The sequence below is a fragment of the Colossoma macropomum genome, unplaced genomic scaffold, assembly GCF_904425465.1.
Source record: "Colossoma macropomum unplaced genomic scaffold, Colossoma_macropomum, whole genome shotgun sequence".
NCBI lineage: Eukaryota > Metazoa > Chordata > Actinopteri > Characiformes > Serrasalmidae > Colossoma > Colossoma macropomum.
In genome coordinates, this window is record NW_023494802.1 from 33,016,163 (window position 1) to 33,037,288 (window position 21,126).

The 21,126-nt window shown below is 39.3% G+C and overlaps 1 protein-coding gene across 1 annotated transcript in view; it reads right to left on the reverse strand.

Annotated features, from left to right (window-relative positions):
• The window catches only part of hspg2 (heparan sulfate proteoglycan 2), a 185,127-nt gene that overhangs the window by 48,020 nt on the left and 115,981 nt on the right, over positions 1–21,126 (reverse strand). The window contains exons 38-53 of the mRNA XM_036591441.1: positions 20,887–20,979; positions 19,977–20,066; positions 19,440–19,670; positions 18,579–18,692; positions 18,236–18,363; positions 16,790–16,876; positions 16,628–16,686; positions 16,223–16,387; positions 15,891–16,001; positions 14,716–14,816; positions 13,013–13,193; positions 8,247–8,306; positions 2,324–2,446; positions 2,070–2,222; positions 945–1,087; positions 687–764 (exon numbers count right to left, since the gene is read on the reverse strand). Of these exons, the coding sequence (XP_036447334.1) occupies positions 687–764; positions 945–1,087; positions 2,070–2,222; positions 2,324–2,446; positions 8,247–8,306; positions 13,013–13,193; positions 14,716–14,816; positions 15,891–16,001; positions 16,223–16,387; positions 16,628–16,686; positions 16,790–16,876; positions 18,236–18,363; positions 18,579–18,692; positions 19,440–19,670; positions 19,977–20,066; positions 20,887–20,979 (1,917 nt within the window). The remainder of the gene's footprint in view (positions 1–686; positions 765–944; positions 1,088–2,069; positions 2,223–2,323; positions 2,447–8,246; positions 8,307–13,012; positions 13,194–14,715; positions 14,817–15,890; positions 16,002–16,222; positions 16,388–16,627; positions 16,687–16,789; positions 16,877–18,235; positions 18,364–18,578; positions 18,693–19,439; positions 19,671–19,976; positions 20,067–20,886; positions 20,980–21,126) is intronic.

The window sequence follows — 21,126 nt, forward strand, 5'->3', positions numbered from 1 at the left end:
CTGATTACAGAATGACGACATGGCTTTTTGGGCGTTACCACCACTGACTCGATGAGTTTGTCTAGAACAGAGCATTTCACATCAAACCATTCTGAATGATTATGTTCACATCTAAAGGTTTTAATTATACAGAAATCCCCTTCCTGATGGACTGAATTTCAGAGTGCACCCCCAAGACAGTTACAACCTGAATTTATGAATTGTGATGTATCAACAGCCAGTACATTCTCTCATAATGTGAACATGGTATCCCAGTAGATATACATATAATCTGAATACAAACAACCGGCAGCTTCTATTTAGTGATGTGACAATTTTCTGACTTTTATGAGGTGACAAGCACTCGGACCGCACCAGGAGTTAAAGACTGTGAGCAGGAAGAACACTAAAAGGTGCAGAGCAGACGTTCTCTGGTACCAGGATTGAGAACCACTACCAAACGCCACACGTGGGCCACCAATCACAGTGAACACTTTACTATTTCCACATATCACCCTAGAATAATCAAACGCTGCAGCCAGTTTCCCTGTAGCTACCGATTTATGGGTGTTACAATCATTGACATTGTTGGACAATTTTTTTAGAACATGCACTTAGTGGACAGTGACTCAGGTGAGCGAAGTGAGACAGGTGAGATGACTGGGGTGGGGTGGGGTGAGAGACAGACATCAGACAGATGGACAGACCTGCAGCTCTTCAATACGTCTCTGTAACACATCGAGACTGTTGGACTTAAACTGATGGAAACCGTGAGAAGGTATGGCCTGAACAAACGTCAAAGAGACAAGATGGAACAAAAACAAAAACAAAAAACACAGACAAAGAAGGGAAGAGGTGAAACAGTCAATCCAGAACAACGTCAACTCAGCACAATCCTCAAAACAGAGGTGATGCAGATGTGGGAGAGGTCAAAAAGGAGGAGAACGAAAGGAGATATCTCTCACCTGCGGGGGGAGCGTGCCACCCCTCTTCTTCCAGGTCAGTCCCGGGCTGGGCGTGCCCCCTGCTCTGCAGTACAGCCTCAGGGTCTCGCCCTCGTGAATCTCCACATGCTGCGGGCTCACTTGCACATGGGGCAGACTGGCACCTAGTGCAACAATTGACAGCAAAAATGAAGTAACAATCTGTATAATACAGTATAATCAAACAGAGTTACACATACAGTACAGTCAGGGCTGTTGCCTGGCCCGGGCTCCTGGGACTATAGCTTCAAACAGTGTTTGAGCCTATAATATAGTACAGACCTCTAACATTGTTTATCAGGACACAAAACTACCCAGTTGTTTCTTTTGGTGAAATCTGCAAGAAGTTGGTTTTATGCAAGAAGTGTTTTGCTAAATGACTATTTAGCTTCTAAAATACATAAAACTGTAAATAATATGTTGCTCTGTTAGCAGCACATTAGATGTGTAGAAGAGACTGATGTGGAGAGAGAGGAATTGTGCCTGTGACTTTAATAATGGCATTACTGTAGAAACATCTACGTTATAGTCTTATTTTGTTTGTATATTTTTAGGATTTTTTAGAAAAGATGTAAAAGATTTGCTGAATCGTGGCACAGCTTGTTTATGTGCAAATCCTTATATTGTATAAGAAAAGTAGCAACTGCACATTTTACAGGCTTATTAAAACATTCTGGGGGATGATGTCCCAAAACTATTCTACAATGAACTGGGCTGAGCTCTGGATCTTTACATGCTCAGCCAACACCCCAGAGAACAACCATAATTTTAAACTTTCTTCCTCTGATTTTAAGACTCAAGGCTTTTTCCAGTATGTTAAACTTGTCAAATAAGTAGAAATCCTGCACTAAAATTTTCAGAAAAAATGCCAGACTAACTTCTTTTCACATTGAGGATCAACAAAACATGTAACTTTTGCACACGACTGTGTCTACACCACAAAAGGTATCTGGACGCTGATGATTCAGTCATGATTATGAATGAACAGGACATGTTTCAGTAATCAGTGTCTGCATAAGAATGGCCAGTTCTACTGGGAGCTCCTGCAGCTGTGCGGGATCAGAACCAAGAAAACGGCCAACAGATGTGAGTGGTTAGCGGACGTACTGTGCACGTAGAGGATGGCCCGAGCCGTGTGCTCTCCGTGGGTGTTGAGGGCCCGGCAGATGTAGTCGCCCTCGTCCGAGCGCTCCACAGAGGGGAAAGTGAGAACGCCCCCCCGGATGATGGCACTGCTGCTGATGCGGTTGCCTGGGCCTCCTGAGAGTTATAAATATGTTAGTCATGAACCAATCAGGAGAGGAGAAATTCTATCAATCGCTTTCTCATAGATCTTCATGAAAGCTCCCTGACCCCCTTACCTGTCCATTCAACTGCTGGAGTGGGGTTGCCGGTGGCTGTGCAGCGGAACTCTGCACGCTGGCCCTGCTGGATGGTGAGAACGGGTGGCTGGACAGTGGCCACAGGCTGGGACCCCTCAGCAGCTACAACGAGGCACAGGGCAGTTAATCACACGCAGGACAGCAGACTATCCAAACTGGAGAAGCATTCCTAAAAGCACCCACGTACGCATGAGATCGGATTCAGCTGTGGCTTTCATTCACCAACCCTCATTCCTAGTTCTCTTTGATAGCCTACGATTAGTGGCTGTATTCATTTTCAGGTCCATGTGCTGTAAGCCTATCAGACAGTTCTCTTTGATTTGTGGTAGTATTCATTTTCAGGTTCATGTTTGATTTTGTTTGATTTACAGTATGGTTACTTACCTGCAGTCAGTCTTTATGATCTAAATAAAGTGACCATGGGAAATTAAAGGGGAATTCCACACCATTTTTCCATAATTTCTGCACAATTCAATCGCTGAGCTCTAAACAACGTGATTCAGAGAGTTTTAATATGAAAATATACATGATATATTTAACTCTTTCTTTACAGTGGTGGCAATAGAAACCCGGGGTCACAATGTATACAATTATAGGCATTTTATTTACTATGCAAAATGATCAGTGAATCTATGTTATGGTAATAAAAATAAACGGTTAAGCCAAAAAAATAAGCCTTCCTTAGGGCCATACAACACCTTGTATGTATCTCTCTGCAATGAAGCTATTTAAAAAAACACACTTTAGGCTAAAATGTTCTCAACACTATCAGGAAAACAGTGTCTCAGGCATCAGGCAATGCATTCATAATCATTTCATATAATAATTTTATCTGATGTATCTTTTAGAGGCATTAAATTTTTCAGAGGTTAATGGTGAACAATGGTGAACAATTCTGACTTGGTAAGTTTCTCTAGAATGGAGCATTTCACATCAAACCACTCTGAATGACTTAGTTTAGATCTTAACCATTTCATTTTGCAGAAATTTAGAAAATTCCCCTTTAACAATAATAATTGACTTATCTAGGGTAGGAATAATAAACTTCTGATTATAGGCTCTAACTTAAATTGCATGAAGAGTAAAATGACCAAAATCTTCTAACTAGGGCAAATCCTTGCTAATAAAGACCTTTAGAAAACAAACTGTAAAGTTTGCTTGTTTAAAACTTCAGTAGTGTTTAATGAATGAAAACGTACAACTTTTGAAAGGCAGGGATAATAAACTACTGATGATGGGCTCTAACTCAAAGAGCATGAATAGAGAACTGACCAAAATGGGGGCAAAGAGGGGCAAACTGTTACTAAAGCTAAGTATGATGTGATAGTTTCTTCTATTCAATAGTGAAGAATGATTGATAATCTACACGGAAATGTCACTATAAGATACATCTGCCTTGTTGGTCAACTGTGTGGGTGTACAGTTAGAGACTTTAGCTAATCTATTTCAGTGCACAATTTGTATTAGCCCTTTATCAGTGGTCAATTTCTGGCCACAAGACCTCTGATTGGGTGGTGGGCCGTTGAACCCAGCAGTGGCATCAAGGCATGGAAGAACCCCAGCAGTGCTGTTGACATGTCACTGTTGTGCTGTGAATGAACCACCACCAAAGTATTATCTGGTCATTGGTGGTCCTATGGTGGTCACTTCTGATAGATAAGGTAAAGGGGGCTTACAAAAGCCCCCTTGATGAGGTAGAAGTGGGCTTGTATCAACAGGCTATGGTCAGTTTGGTACTTAAACCCTTAAAAATAAAGGTTCCAAAAGGGTTCTTTGGGTGATCCCAGAGAAGAACCAATTTGGGCTCCTAAAGAACCATTTTTGCAAACGAGATGAAAAGTGAGAAGAAGTTTAAAGAACATCCATATGATGTAAATCAGGGCGGCCCGAGTCTTGGTGATCTACCACTCTGGAGAGATGGCCGCAACCGTGATCTAAACACCTGATTCAATTTTCCGACTTGCAAATTCTGCAAATTGTCTGTCTGACTAGTTTTGCGGGACGGCCATTAGCTGAGTGGCGTTTGATTCATGCAAATGTCTACCGTACAGGACATAAGAAACCCTCTGAATTATGTGCAAGCTGCAATTTAACATTTTATTCCACCTGCAGTGTCTGGTGAATTCCCACCTAGATTTTTTTACCAGCCACTTTGGTTTAGCAGACTCTAGAACAGCTCTCTAGTTGAGGAAATTCACCATGTTCCCTTGAGATTGTTAAAATATGAAGGAAAAAAACGCACATTCTTTATTTGCTAGCATTTAAGCTAGCAGGGACAGCATTAAGGCCAGCTAAACTTACATTGGTAAATTCTTTAAAAAGTGACTATTCTAAAAATAGTGTACATTCTGGTGCACTTCGTGTTCATGTACTAGTGCTTGGTGACTTTACCTTCACCTGGAAGAGTGAAAGCTTGTTAAATTACACTGCTTTTACTGCAAAGTGAGAATTTTCAACTGAAGTTAGACACAGCCTAAGAATAAACACTCAGTACTCACCACAGTGGAACTGAACCCGTTATCACAGAGATTTTGCTTGAGCTTTTGAAAGATCCATGACGTATCAAATAATGTGTTTTCTGCTTTCTTTCATTATTTATTGGTCGGCTCTACAAATTTGGGTATGAATACGTGGGCAACAATGTCACTTCATGTAAGTTGGTGAAGAACACTGTCTCGGGTAACGCTTGCGCACTGGCAACTCAACAATTGGTGTCAGTCAGTCAGTCAGTGACTTAGTGAGAGGCAGCGATTCTGGGTGGTTCAGCAAAAACATACCTGACGCATGACTGTACGTGATTTATGTGCCTTTTAATACAGCAAAGAAGCAGGATCTGTATTCGTCACACCTCCTTGCTTTCTTTTTCCATGCGGTGGGTGTATTTTCCCACAGGCATCCGAACGGAGTGAAGTTATATTTACTAGTTAACCATCTTGTATGTACAACCTTCAGATGAAGGCGCCAATGCAAAATTAGGCCATTTGGAGCACCTAAACGTTGAAACTTAACTCTGCAGGGTGGTGGATCAGCAAGACCTGTTTAATACCAATTAAAGGTTTTTCCTAGAATTGTGTATTCAAGCCAAGAACCAGTTAGGAACCTTTATTTTTAAGGGTATACAAAGTTCAACTATATGGTAGATATTTCTCATAAGATGGCTGATGAGTGTAGGACAAGGTGGGTAGACTTAGTAAACTGGTAACCTATCTAAGGTGGAATAAACTGCTACTGATTATGGGCTCTTACTGCGGAAGAAGGAAAAAGTGACCAAAAACCTGTAACGCGGGAAAATCTTAGCTAATATGCACGTCCACTAGACTACTCATGAAGCTTCTTTAATAGTTCAGTAGTGTAAACCCAGAAGGTCATAGAGAGGGTCCAGACTGCTGCCCGTGTCTCTTGGCAGCCGGCGGCCTGAGTGAAGATGACCCAGATGAGAAGTGACAGCCCGGGTTCGACAGTGCCAGCTCGACTGGGCGCTGAGCCCCAGACTCCATCTGCTGGGATTGTGGGGCAGCGGAGCAAATGAACAGTCCCTTTCACATGGCAGGGAAGAGTGTAGGCCTGTTTAAGCTCCACGTTAAGCTCCAGTCTGGAGGCTTTGCGACTACACCGGGGGTCATTTAGGAAATGCTAGCAGACACTGCAGTGCTTTTTCCATGATGCTGAACCACGTCCAGACTTTGGAACAGAAAAACTCTCACCAGTTTCTAATGCTTATGAATGTGCAAATGTGTGCAAGGCCCCTTCATATTCTCTGACTCTCTATGACCAACATGGGTGAAATGGCTGTAGCACTACGCAAAATCTGAGACCACCTTCATTTATTGCATATTCAGCCAAAACAGCCATTAAATACAAGAAGCCTCAACAACTAAATGTCAACCCTTTCAGAATATGTGTCTATCCTTCTTTACAACTGCAGTTCTTTTTGGGAGACTTGCTTTCAGATTTTCAAAGAAATCTGGAGGGATGTCTTTCCACATCTCCAAAGTTCAGTCTTAGAAGTTGGTTGTACTTTCTGCTTCTCACAATCCAATGAACCATAATTATAAATACAGGCTCATCAGTCTATAAAACCTTACCCTAATGTTAAAAATCATTTACACAAAAGTCCTTCAAGGGTTCTTGTTCTTGAAATGGTTCTATTGAGAATCATGACTTCTATATAGAACCATTTCATGCTTAAATAATTCTTTGCACAGTGAAATGGCTCTTTAGATGGATAAGGAATGTGTTGAACATGGTTCTATATCTATAAAGACCCTTTTTGAAAATGGTTCTTGACCTTGTACCAACAGAAGAACGCTCTCTGGTGCTACATAGAACCATAAACAACACATTCTCCATCAATGGGAAGGACGATTTCACCATGCAAAGAACCATTTAAGCATAAAATGGTTCTATATAGAACTAATGGCTCTAAATACAACTATTTCCTTTACTAAACAACCCTTACAGAACCTTCTGAGCTGGTTAAAGAAACAATAGCTTTGAGAAACGCATGCTTTATTTTCTTGTCCGAAATCAATCGTTTAAAATGATGTCATTTGATGTGATCACATGATGCATTATGAGTGTTCTGATTGGCCGATTAATGAAACTTTGAAGTTGACATGCTTGTTACTGTTTTGCCTGAGTTTTAAATGAGTTACATTATGCAATTCAAGCAATGCAACTTGCTTCATGTAGGTTTCAAGCAACTAAAGTTGCATCAAAGTTTCACAGTGTAAAGCCAGCCTTATGCAAGTGGATTATTCTCAGAAATATCTTTTGACAAACAAATAACTTCTTACTTAATGACCACTATGACTGTAAATAAAATATATGAAGGGTGGTCTCTGACCTTTACATAATACTGTTCGTACTAATAATCTCTACAGTGAGCTCCAGAGGTGGGTGATTCTGAGGGAAGACATGGTTTTAAACAGTTTTTCACAACATCTTGAGTGATTCAGCCAAGCTAGCCATGTGCGCAGAAGTCTTTGATAAAATGATGATGACCCTTCAATGACACAGCATGATGTTTGAAGCACAATGGTCACTAGTGACGTATACATAACTTACAGTCCAGCATGTTTGAAGCAGAGCATGTGAAAAGTGCATGAGGGACTCCTCTCCATTCTTTCTTATAAAGCTAAAAAGCACTAAAGTTACTGCTGTTACTGGGCCTGACGGCTGCACAGTAACTGCACATAATCTAGATGTGTGTGGTAGCAGTAAATAATATAATGGAAGTTAGCATCATTTCCTTTGCACTTCACTGCAGGTGATGATGACAAAATACAATTAGGGATTATGCGCAAGTATTGTGACATAAGGACATAATAGCTGGAAGATAAACTACATTTTATCTCCATCACTGAGGAGAAATGACATCCAAACTTTCAAACTATCCTTTAAAACACTGTCTGGCAACAAAAGGCAGAAGAATCAATAAATGAAACTCATTAGGGGCTTCACCTAATGGTAAAGTAAGTGAGTGGGTGCATCACTCTACCTCAACAACAGAGAGGAGTCTCTCATGCATGGAAGCATGCAGGCTTCATGCACCAATGGACCAATATGGGCCAAATGCTGAGGTCAAGTAATGACCATTTATGCAAGGAAACAACTCCTGATATCAGTTCACTGTGGTAGTCTGTGGAGTTTCGGGAATGATACAATTAATTATACAGCTTAGTTTTGAACAAGTCATGTAGGACTGATATTTTGTTTATGTTGTGTTGACCTTGCATGGGCATTACTTGAGCTGGTATATATCCATGCTGAAGGGTGCATGCGTGAGAGAGAGAGAGAGCGAGAGCGAGAGAGAGAGAGAGAGAGCGAGAGAGAGAGAGAGAGAGAGAGAGAGAGAGAGAGAGAGAGAGAGAGAGAGAGAGAGAGAGCCTTGCTGACTTACGCTTTCTATGTCCTTCAAACATTTCATAGGCTGTGAAAAACATCTCAGCCTTAGACGCCTCTGTGAACGAGGGACAGGCAAACACCAGCAGGTGAGTCTCCAGAGCATTCAGTATCCCCAGCTAGCAAGAAAGAGCCTTCCAATGCCCACATTCAACCTTTATTGTCCTGCTTACCAAGAGATCGATCTCTGTTCATCCGGCTGAAAAAAAACAGCTTAGACTAGCATAAGTCCCATGCTGGTGTCTGCTGGTTTAGCTGGTCACCCAGCATGGTCATACCAGCATCCTAAACACAACATCTGCTGGGTTTTCTGGTGATCAGCACGAGAGCCTCCACTCTTGCAGCATATCAGCATTTAAAACACAACATATGCTGGTCTACGCTGTTTTTTCTAGCAGGAACATTAAATGGATTTGGAAGTTTGCAAAAAGAAAACTTGAAAACCTAAAAATGTCAGTAGACAGTAATTAGTTTGTGCTCATATATTATAATAATATATGCCAGGAAAAGTCAAATTCTGTTAGAAATTACAACGGTTTAACTTGCTAGCGTTCAGGCCGGGATACTGGAGACAGCACCTCGAAGATATGCATCATATAAACTCTATGCTTAAAATGGTAGTTTAGCAAAAAAAAAAATCAGGTTTACAGTTTTTTTTCCTTATCCCAAATGTAGTTGATCAGCCTTGACATGTTTAGTCTCTTTAGTTTGCTTTTTTGAGTTTTGCACTGCAGCTATGAGGCTAATGGAGCTAACAAGAAACGGAAGCTAACACCACACCATTTAGCATTGTCTGCCTAATCATCAAACACTTGGCTAAAATGATGTTAAGTGGTGAAAAAAATCTTAAATAGACTTGTTTATGTGCCTTCTGACACTGTACGACATACTGCCATCAAAAGAAAGTACAAACCTTCAGGTTTCAACATGGCTGCTAATGTTTTTAGCTGTGTGACGTAGCCCTACAGATAACTGTGTGTTCTGCAGAGTCAGCCATTACTTACTAGCTACATTAGCCTTGCAGGTCTAGTGTAAAAGTAATTAAGTAAATTTCAGACAACACACGTTTTTGCAGATCGAATACATTTTGGGGAAGATGGAAATAGTGTTTTGATTTTTTCCCCCTCTTTTCCTTTGAAACCCATGATGCTCTTCTTTTTTCAACAAAACACAAGCTGTTAGCTCCACTTTGCCTCAGTGAAGAAGGGGACTCACTCTCCTGTTGACTGAAAGTCAATTTACATGTAAAACATAATCCACAACAAACACAATGACAGAATAAACTGGAAATGGAAAAACAGCATTGTCAGTTTGCAAAACATGCAGGTTAGTGTCAAAAATGCATGTGAAAGCAGGACACAATACCGATACATTTTAATACAGCTTGTGACTGATCCAAGTCTAGTTAACAGTAAAAAATATATATACGATTCACACCTTAAATATAAATCCAGTACAGTGTTGTTTTAATCAAGTTAGTTCAGGTCACTTGATAGAATTATTTATACATCCATTTCACAGTTCTTTATAAAATACACTGGAAAAGTTTTGAATGCGATTGAGCATAATTGAGGTTTTTTCTTAAGATACAGCACCATAATTATATTTCTTACACAAAATTAAATAAACAATGAATCTGCTTAATTCCAAACAAAATGTAACGCTATCGAATGCTAACCGGCAGAAAACAAAGCACCTCAGTAGAATGTTGGTTTAAAATATAATATAATGCTTAAAAAAAAAGAAAAAACATAACTTGTTGAATAAAAAAATTGTCACTATAATAAAATAAATACAGAAAATACAGTATGATCTCCAGAGTATGAATATGTACATGGTTTGGGAGCAAAGTAGAGGAATTTTATCAGATTTACCAACATCCATTAAAACAGTTGTGTGCAAAAGTTTAAAACATCTTTTTTTTTTTGTTGTTGATTCTCTATATGAAAATGAGTAATCAATCCCCTAAAGGGAACAAACTTAAATTAAACTCAAATTTTAGTGCACAATTTCTATTTACTTGCACATTGTATTTACTCAATATGTTAAATTCAGCAAATAAGAAGTAATTGTGTATGAAAATGTGCTGAAGTGTGTTTTCTGTAGAGGATGTGTAACTTATTTTCACTCAGAAAACTAACATAATTTGACCAGGGTTGCCCAAATTTTTGCACATAGCCACATGTTGAGGAGGTCAAATCTGTCCAATAGCAATATCAGGTCAGAGTTAAAATGATCAAATTCATTTATTGAAATGAAATCAACTGAACAAAAACAAGTCTTAAATCTAAAGACCTAAAATATCAACATAGATAAAAAAAAAGAAATCAAAATAAGTTGTTTTACTGCTCAAATAACATTTAAGACTGCCTGAACTGGAATACCCCCAGTATAAAGATGACCAAATATAAAAATAGAGCCGTAATGAATGACACATTCATCCTGCTGTATTACACGTAGCACCATAAAAACACAACATTCAATGCAAGTTGAACAAAACAGCAGTAGCAGTTCCAGTGATGTGGTCGCAGTTCACCTGGACAAAGGCTTCCAGTAGTTTTACACACCTAGATCATCACATGACCTCATCAACCACTATCCCCATTGGGCCTCCTCAAGACAGAATGGCCAGCTGTCAGTCCTCCTCAGAAAGCCCCATTAGAAAGTGGGAGTACCACCACAGCAGACACGAGACCCCACCACCACATAAAGAATAACTACAGCAGCAAGAAACCCAACACCAGTGTTAATTCTCTCAATGATTGTATGCACGTAAGGGGTTCATGTATCGCAGAAAAGGAGTAACATAATACAGTCTTAAAGGAATAGTGTTTTTTCCCCCACCTGATCTCTATCTGCTGCATCTGTAGACTACAGCTGATTATTACCAACAGTAATTTAAACGTTTCGCTCTGCTTTGAAAAAAGAAATCTTGTCACTGATCGCAGAAGCAGTCAGGCGGTTGCTGAATTACGTAAATAAGTGTTTCAAACACATACTGTGCAAAAGTCAAGCAAAGAAAATTGTTGACAGCCTCCATATTCTGCTTTTTTTTGCATTTCATATTTTCCCTCTGACCTCCACCAGTAATTTTTGTGTGGTTTGATGAAAATTAATTTTAACATAAACAGGCTCTTCTTGTTACTGTGCCTTTAAGACTGACATTTGTAAATGAGCTTTGTTCTGATTGGCTGCCCTGTATTGTGCCTCAAAAAAGCAGTCTAGGTGTACAAGCTCCTTATAACCTCAGTGTGAATGGGCGGGGCTACCCTGCTGAGGGCTGAATGGGAGGATGCATGTAAATGATTTGGTTCTCATGACATCACAAAAACAATGAATTCGCAGCTTAGCTTATATAAATGGACGGTACATACTGGGGAGTGAAAAGAATGTTTTGAAATGGTATCAGTGTTTACATATTACACCAAAATGTTTTATTTCAATAAAAAAAAAAATGTTTTTTTGATGATGTGGATCCTTTACTTAAGTGATTAGCTTAAGCATGTTTTAAATGATGACTGAAATTTGAAATGATGATTTATTTCTACTAAGTTCCTTTATGTAGTTTTCCAGACCAAATAAACACAATTTCGGAAACTACATCTGCTACACTCCATACACTCTTAAGATGTCTACAGCTGTTTTTCTGAAATTGCATCCAACTTCTAAACAATGGAGCAACACCACATTCGCTAAAATTTTCATGCACGACGAGGCAGAAACCTGTAAAAGCCGCAGCCACACCACTACGCTGATAAAGTATTAGCATATTCTTCAAGAAAATTAGTCCCACCTCTGACAGAAGGAACTATACATTTATACCTTAAATTACAAATATCATTCACTAATGAATTAATGGAAGTGTTTTACAGGAAGACGCATTTCACATTAACGTTTACTAAAGCAGTCCAGCAACTGCTCAGTGGCCTCTATTAGAAGTTTATGGTAGAAATTCCTTTTTAAGTACAGGTAAACAAAAAATTGTGGTTATTGACCATATGATGCTAATGAGGCAGATAGAAATTACGCTGAGAAACACAGCAGTCTTCGTTTAATTAATAAGGTACAAATTAAAGATGCCGCAGGACTTAACTGTAACAACCATGTTATATACATGTACAACTATGCGACGCAACAAGCTGCCATTTAAGGAGCATTTTGCCTTAAATGATTAATAAATATTTGACTCAAATAGCAAATTCAATTTATAAAAAAGTTTATAAAAATCAACAAGCAGCTTCTTCATACCAGCATCAAAAATCTGAAAGATTTGATTGTCTGTGATTTGTAAAAAGTAGACTTTGGAGGGAAAAAAAACAAAAACACTGGTAGTCTTTTACTAATCACATTGATTTCCTTCTAAATATCAAATGATTTATTTATTATTATAATCATTACCTGCTGTTGTGTTGCCCTTAATCATTCACAAGCTGTATTGTTTCATTTAGAGAAAAGCTTTGATTAGCAGTAAGCAATAAAAGAAAGCCAAAGCGGTTTGATTAGTAAAAAAAAATTAAAAACAAACATCTAACTAAAACAGAACTGAAGATCATTTCATGACGCACATTGAGAAACCCAAGAAGAGCCATGCTGTTGGCCATAGCCGAGGAGTTAGCTTGCGTAAGAGGAAAACAGTGAGCCAGGGCACGAGAGAGAAGAGCAAAAGCCAAAGGCATGCAAGCAACCAGGTAGAGGAAACTGACAGGTGGAACTTGAGGTGGTCTTAAGAGGACGATGGTGAAAGGAACAGCGCCAGTCACAAACCTTGGACATGGAGGACAGCAGAGCTTTCGTCCATGCCAAACATGTTGGAGCCAGTGCAGACATAGACGCCGTAGTCTTCAGGCTGGACATTCTGGATGGTCAGGATGCCGTTAAAGTCCATGGCCCGGTTGGGCAGCTTGCCGTTGCCTTGGCGCGTCCAGACCAGGGTGTACGCTGGAGACTGAGTGAAGTTCAAGTATGTCAGTAAGACACTCAAAGACCCTTTAGCGTTAAGCACTACTGGAGCTGGAACAGTTTGAGGAGGTTCTGTAATGTCAGGTATCTGTCAGGTAATTAAAGAATTGTAATGACCCCAAATAGCCATGCTTAACCTTGACTGAAATTTCAGAGCCCAGATGTATAAGCTAGCAGTGCATGGCTGGAGAGAAACTCAATAAGCAAGTCAAATACTAGGTTTTGGTATGATGTTAATGTAATTACATTGGTATTACATTAATAGAACTACATTGGTATTACATCAATGTAACTACCATGCTATTACATTACCAATCAGGGCTACTTTTAGTGTGGTAGAATTTGACGAATTTGATGATTTGATTTGATGAACACAGAAGGTCCACTTTCATCAGCCCTACATTCACAGAACAACTACTCTCACTGGCCAATTTATCAGAAACACTTGCCATATATGTGCACTTTGTGAGTTTACAATTACTGACTGTAGCTCATCTGTTGCTGAACAACGTGTCAACCCCCTTCTACCCCATTCATCATTGGAAAAGGACCACCATAAGACCACCACTGACCAGATCATTTAGGGGCTGGACCATACTCAGCACAGCGTGGTAGCAGTATGATAGGCTGGTAGTAGTGCTAAACTAACAGTCACAACAGCAATGCTGGAGTTCTAGTCGCACACAATAGTACTTCCCCAGATAAAACTAATCCAGCTCGAACAGGGCTTTAGAGAAAGCAAAATCATTTCTGTACTTGTGATCTGCCTGTAATCACAAATAACCAGAGCTGGGCTGCCCAATTAGTCATACTTTTATTTTTATGCTGATGGGAATTTCTCTGATGACCACACTGTTAAGGGCTGCGATGACAAACTGGATCAAAGTACATTATGCATGCAGTGTGACAGTGATATAATTAGATTGATGGGAAATACAGCAGCAGTAAGCTCTCCTGAGCCAGACTGACCTCTGGTCTCCCACGAAGAGTTACAAAGACATGCATGCATAGCTCAAAAACTACTTTTTCTTGAACTAAAAGCCTTTAAAAAATACTTAAAGTGTGATTATTCCCACTCCCAATGTTGAGTGTAAAACGTGTAGTAGTAACGACTACTGTTACAACAAAGCTGCATCACTATAAGAAGCTTTATATAGAACATATTTAGTTATTTCTTTAAGATGTTTATGTCTATGTTGAAATGGCTGTTCAGGGAATGCTGACTGTTTTTCAGCCATACAGTGCACAAAAAATGTGCAAGCAAGGGATGTTAGCTATTAGTAATCCATTATTCTTATTTTACATTTGTGCAATAGTGAATTGTGCTTTTGCGAGGTTAGACAGACTTCTGTTTACACAGGAAAAAGAGCTGGTCACTGCAATTTATGTCCATATCGTGTAGCCCTAAAATCAGATTAAACCTTTATCCATTCACATGCAAAATCTGAAAACCTTAAAGATGGAATGAAAAAAAAAACAGCGTAAACAGTGTTAAATGTGGTTCCTACTTTGCTTTTGGCGGTGCAGATGAAGCTCACTGTAGCTCCCGCTGTTACACTCTGAACGTTGGGTTCCTCAATGAAGACCTCGATGGGTTTGGATGGTGAGGCTAGCGAGAGACAGAAACATGACTTTCATGGAGATGCGATCTCCTGTTACTTCCCTTCGCAGTGTGATAATGCTGTGGTACTGTGATAATGAGCAGCTCTCATGATCACAATACCAGAGGTTAATCAAATCAAGTCTAATAAACAAACATGAAGTATACCAAAAAGAAGATCACATTTCTGGTAACAAGTGAAAACTTGAAGTTCATGCACGAGGCTGACTTTGGCTTGAGCCACAGCAACTGTGGCAATTTGCATTCACAGTCTGGTATTATCTTAAGCTTTGTGCTCGTTGCGAACCCAAGCTTAAGCCTTCTGAACCCTTAATTTTCCATTTCTAAATCTCAAGTTAAAAAGCAGTGTATGTATGTGTGTATCAACGGAATTACTTGCTAGTTTTCTGAACCACACTTTGTATTTTCCCTCTCAGTCCCACGAATGAAACTCTAGCTCCTGCACCTAAGCACCTAAGCACATTGTTTAAAACTATTTTTTTTTAAAAATAAGTGTTCTTGCTTGTAAAATCATAATACATCATTAGAAAAGATGCAAATAAACACAAATACAGTAACAAGAACTTCTTATTTGTTTTTGTTTTTTTTTAAAGGAGCTAGTTTGAAGAGCAAAGTTTGGTTCTAGATGTCTCCTGGAGATCTCCTGTCTCCCCAGCCAGTCACATGGAATAGTCACATTCCATCAAGTGCACAACTGATTTAACATAATGTAGTATTGATAAGCCAATCCAGGTATTGGATGATAATACAAATAATACTGGGCTTCCTCAAGGAGATGTTTGGAAATGGTTAAATGAACACAATGACATATGCAAAAAGACACTTAATTACATACTTACTGTACTGGTGTTTTATGTGTTTAGTCAAATACACTTACTGACCAGATAAATAGCTTCAAACTGTAATTTTCTCAGGTAACTAAAACCTATGCACAGTACTGCAGCTACTTAACAACAAACAGGCCCTCAAGTACACAGCATATAATACACAGCAATGAAAGCAGCAGACAGAGACATACTGACTCTGACATTAAGTTATTCTGCCTGTAACTCTCAGCATTACTTGTTACGACGATCTCAGCGTGGCTGCGGTTGGTGTGCTGGCGGTCTCGGCATGTGCAGATGTAGACGCCGGCATCTGAGGGCTGGACGCTGGGGAAATACAGCTCCTCTCCTGCAGGCAATGAAAGAGTTTACCAGATATATATATATATATATATATATATATATATGTATATATATATATATATATATATATATACATATACATACACACACATGAGCAAAATCACTGCTTGCTTACACTCACTGATTACTGCTAATGTAAACTACAAAAATAAACCACAAGGGCCTTTTCACTCTACATAGCTGTAACCACTAGCGTAAAAGCAGTACCTTGTCTGCGTCTCTCTGCTGATCTGGAGATGGGGCGGCCATCATTGCGGGTCCAGTAGAAATAGTGGGGTGGGACTCCAGATGCCTGGCATCTGAGGGTAACTGGGCTGCCCTGAGCCACCAGCACCCTCTCAGGATACACCATCACCACCAGAGAAGCAGCCGCTGATACCAAACAAACACATCCATTACTCACACCAGCTTACAGCTTAACTATCCAGCTTATAGTATATTAAGACCATCACTAAGTTAAGAAAATGGACTAAATGTTACAGCATGGTGTTGTCATGTCAACAATTACTTTTTTCATTTTTCATTTTTTGCCTGACTGCAAAAAAATTATTTCTTTTTGATTTTGGCTGAACTATTTTTTTATAGTTCAGCAAAAAAGAACATAGATCTCACCATTATATTGGCGACATTTGACTCTCTCTTGCGGATTTCCAAAATATCCAGATGCACAGCTGTTTAAAGAGAAGTAAAACAGAATGACAACACAGATCTATTGTGACTCATTTGAAAACACAAGAGCCACTCAAATGTGACCGCTGAAGTGGGCTAACTTACCGCTCACAGTACTGGCCAGTGTAGCCAGCCTGGCAGGCAGTGCACTGATAGTCCCCATTGCCCAGACTTTCACAAGTGGGAGAGAATCTAAACACAAACGCAAGTTGTTCTGATATTCATGTTGAAAGCAGGATAGTACTGTGAGTTATCAAGTGTTGAGATTTACATGTTTAAAACTCCACCAAAGAGCAACTCTGCAAGTCCAGGAATAGATTAGAGTTAAATTCTAAACTTTTAATCATTGCCACATTCAATTTTGTATGTAGAATAGGAAATAATTATGTTTTTGAATTTGATGAAGGGTTAAGGCCAAAACACACTGCACACACCATGACTAATAGACAGGAAAATGCAAAATATTCCAACATGATTTTTTTTGTATCTAAATTGTTCACTACGGACAGAAAACGTTTTTTTAGGCTACGTTCCATTTTGGAAAGAGAAAGGAGAACAGAGTGTCTTATTTGTAAAATAATCAAGCAACAAACTGTATATTTTGTATGTAGCAGTATTACAGTTAGTTACTAACTGCAAAGATTGCTGATATGAGTCTTCTCTTTCAGTGATCCTCATAAAACCTACTTTAGAGCTAATGGCACCCCCTTGTGGAGAAAATTCAGTCTGCTAAACATGTGTGAGTGAGTTACAGGTCAGGTTAATGAGGTACTTGGGATATAAAAATGAGAAAGTTTGTTTACATTTGTTTACTGCAAGCAGTTACCTTAAGAGATACTGTGTACCTCATAATTTGTCTGATGTGGTGTTTTTTTGTGATTCAAAACATACCTACAAAATGACAACTTATATCTTTACTCATATCTTTACCAAATGTTTATAGTTTTAGATGTGGCCATTTTACTGAATGTGAGACACACATCTGTGTCAAGACATTCTGTCGCACACTTAGTAAAAACATCACAAGATGAGACGTTTTTTTTGTATTTAATTTTCTTATTTAAATAGCTGATTAAGTAAATAAAAACTGGGGGCTTACAAGGTAAAATCTTGCCTAAGGCCTCCTATAGTCCAGGCCCGGCCCTGTCTGTAACTCATTTTGAGTTGCTTTTGGAGAAGCTAGCACCGCACGTGTCGAAGCAGAGGACAAATTGTTTTAGTTGCTAGGACACAGCCATTCTGTCAACTTGATTGTTGCTATGCAAATGCCAGAAACAACAGTTATTCATCAAGTGAGTTTGTGTTGCCTGCCAAAGTTTGCAAAAAACAAATAGATGGTGAATAAAATAATGTATTTTCACTCTCCAAAAATCTCATTTGGTGTACAAGATATCATGCAGTTACGCACGTGTTGGATTAATAGTTAATTCATCAGAATAAATCGCGCTCAGTGAGCAAAGGCCTTCAATCTTGTTTTGTGGAAAGAAAACAAACATTCTTTGCATCAGGATTAAATAACTGTAAATAATGAATGTGGTTTCTAGGACTAACTGGTTCTCTGGGTCAGTGTGTGGACAAGCGCAGGGCTGGCAGTCCTCTGGAGTTCCAGCAGAGGCATCTCCAAAGTAGCCAGGGGAACACTGCTCACAGAGCTCGCCCATGGTGTTATGCAGGCAGTTCTGTCAAGAAGCAAAGAAACAGCCATCGTCAAATCAAAGACAGAACCTAATGAAGCCTCTTACTAGTCTTAGATCTGAAGTATGCCAATTAAACTGTGCAGTACTTAAACATAAACTGTGTCAGTGACACCAACTACTACAGACCCTCATGAGCATGCTGTTCTACAGGCTTCCTCAAAGAATGTCTGTAATGTGATGGTGTGGATGCAGCTTACCGTGCAGACTCCAGTCTCTGGATGACAGTAGTCAGAGTGGCCGTTACATTCACACAGCTCACAGTGGCCAAGGTATAGGCCTCCACTTGTGCGGGTGTAGCCTGGAGCACAGTCCTGAAATACAGCAGACAGAGAAAAACTATTATTGATAAAAACTAGTGATGCGCAGAAATGAACATCCTTGAATTGTCCAAAAAATGAAAGGTTCTTTTATAAATTATTTTCTGTTTTATTTATGTTGTTGAACTAACATAGTAATGCTGAGAAAGGGAAAGAGAACCGAGTGAACTAGCGGATTTAAACAGCTTGCTAAATCATATGAAATATTAAAAGTTATAAAATACAGAAATATAATACTTCATGGTATCCCAAAAGCATGTACTGCTTAATGCCAGAGGCTATAATACTACACTAAAGTAAGCTACTGTAAAATAGATAAAACTATTGTAGTGCATGTGTGTTTCAGTGATTACCTGCTGCTACTTAAACTGTTTGAATCTGTCTGTGCTAACCAGCTTTGCACATTTAAGTTTTTCTTACTCTTCACACCTGACCCAGCCAACGAGCTGCTAGTTCATTTGTTAGTAAGTTGAATCAGGTGTGTGAGAAGCTAATTGATTGCTGTTCTCCAATCAAACTGCACAGCACACAATATGTTTTCATTCTTCTGGTCACCAAAATGGCAGCGCAGTCATACAGTGATGTCACATAAGGTTTTGAACCTTTTACGTTTCATTAACAGATGTTAAAAGCATTTCCTCGTTTTTTTCTATTAAGGTACAATTATGACGCTTTCTTACAACAAGTTCCAACTTGCTGCAATTCCACTGTAACTGGCCAGTGTGGTGGATTTGGTCATACCTGGCAGGACAGGCCGTGGTACCCAGGCGGACAGCGACACTGCTCCACCTCCAGAGCCTGGGTCTGGCCTGTGTAGTTGGGCACGGCGATCTCCATGCTGACCCTTGAGATGCTGGAGGAGCGCATCTCTGTGTGATAGGATGCTCGGATAAGGATGTCGTCCAGGTCAGCCAGCACCATCATCAGGTGCTCCCGAGTGGCCGGCATACCATCAGGACGCTTCCAGTTCTCCTACAGAGAAACAAAAGAAAAAGATCTGTCAGTAATTTCATATTGATCATTTTCAGTTTAATCCTTTGTAGTATTTAGGCCTTTATGTTTTTCTGCATTGTCTTTTATTAGCACTGTTATCAAAAATATCAACTTCTTAATAATTCACTTATAATCTAAAGATTAGTTTTTATTGACTACATCTGACATGCTACCCAAAAACACCAGTGAAAAATCATACACTGCACCAAATTTAAACTATGATGTATTAAAGCAAATTGTACATTATTTTAGCATTTAATTCTTTGCACCAGTAAAGTTTCTCACCTCTCTGAAGACAATCTCAAATTCACGGGACTCTCTTGTCCCCTGTCCTCTTCTCCAGTCCTGGCGGGACACTAGGGTGATGTCATTACCCTAGAAATAAGAATGTGGTGAAGTTATTTATTTTTAACAAAACACTCAGAGCTGGCTCTGTCTAACAAACAACAAAAGGGGGCTACTACCACACCAACAGTTTCCTGTTTTCGTACAATTATTACGATGGTTCTGTTCCAGAACTTTTTTATTAATCAGAGCAACTTTACAGGCATTTTGATGACTTTTTTTCTATGCTTTACAACTCAGGAATTGTTTAACATACAGACACAGTACATATGTCACAGGTTACTCTAACTTTAGCAGTCCTATCACACTTTAAAACATCAGCATGTAATGCAGCTTGGAAAAAGGCTCAAAATTTATTATTTATTCAACAAAACAATCTTCTATTTACACTTAAAAATACACAATATATTCTTCTCACTAATGTTATTTACTTCCAAAGTTCCTAAAAAAATGTTTTGACCCTGCTGTGACTCTGTAAATCTGAATCTCCCGCAGTTCACTGATTAAATCACCAAACCCCTTAAAAGACCAGGTCCCAGCGGCTGGCCCAAAGTTGTGTGTGGTGGTGGTGGGGTGGAGTGTGGGGAGGTGTTGACAGATGATTACAAAGCTGCACAGAGAGCTAAGATCTTTGGTTTATTTGATTTCCTTATTATTATCACATGATATATTTACATCTAGTCACTTCTTTATAAATATGTATCATATTATATTGTTATTACAGTTTGGGATTAAGTGCCTAGGCAGATGGAAGGGGAACCCAAAAAACCCTCATTAGGGTCCCTGAAATGCTAGAGCCGGCCCTGGGGACGCTGCGCACCCCTTATGTAACAAGAGACGTATTACTTACAATGATTTGGACGTCAACGTCGTCTATGGGAGCTCCCCTTGGTCCAGGTACGTATGAGATGGTATACTTGAGCTTTCCCCCATAGGAGCCCACCTGTTGGAATTCCAGAATATGAGCACTTTCATGATAACTGGGCTTCTCATTGTCCTCAAGCCCTTTTCCTGCAGTCTTTATCAATCTTAAGACTTAATATTCAATAAGTGCTTTAAATTATATCATAACTGCTATAAAACCTTTAAG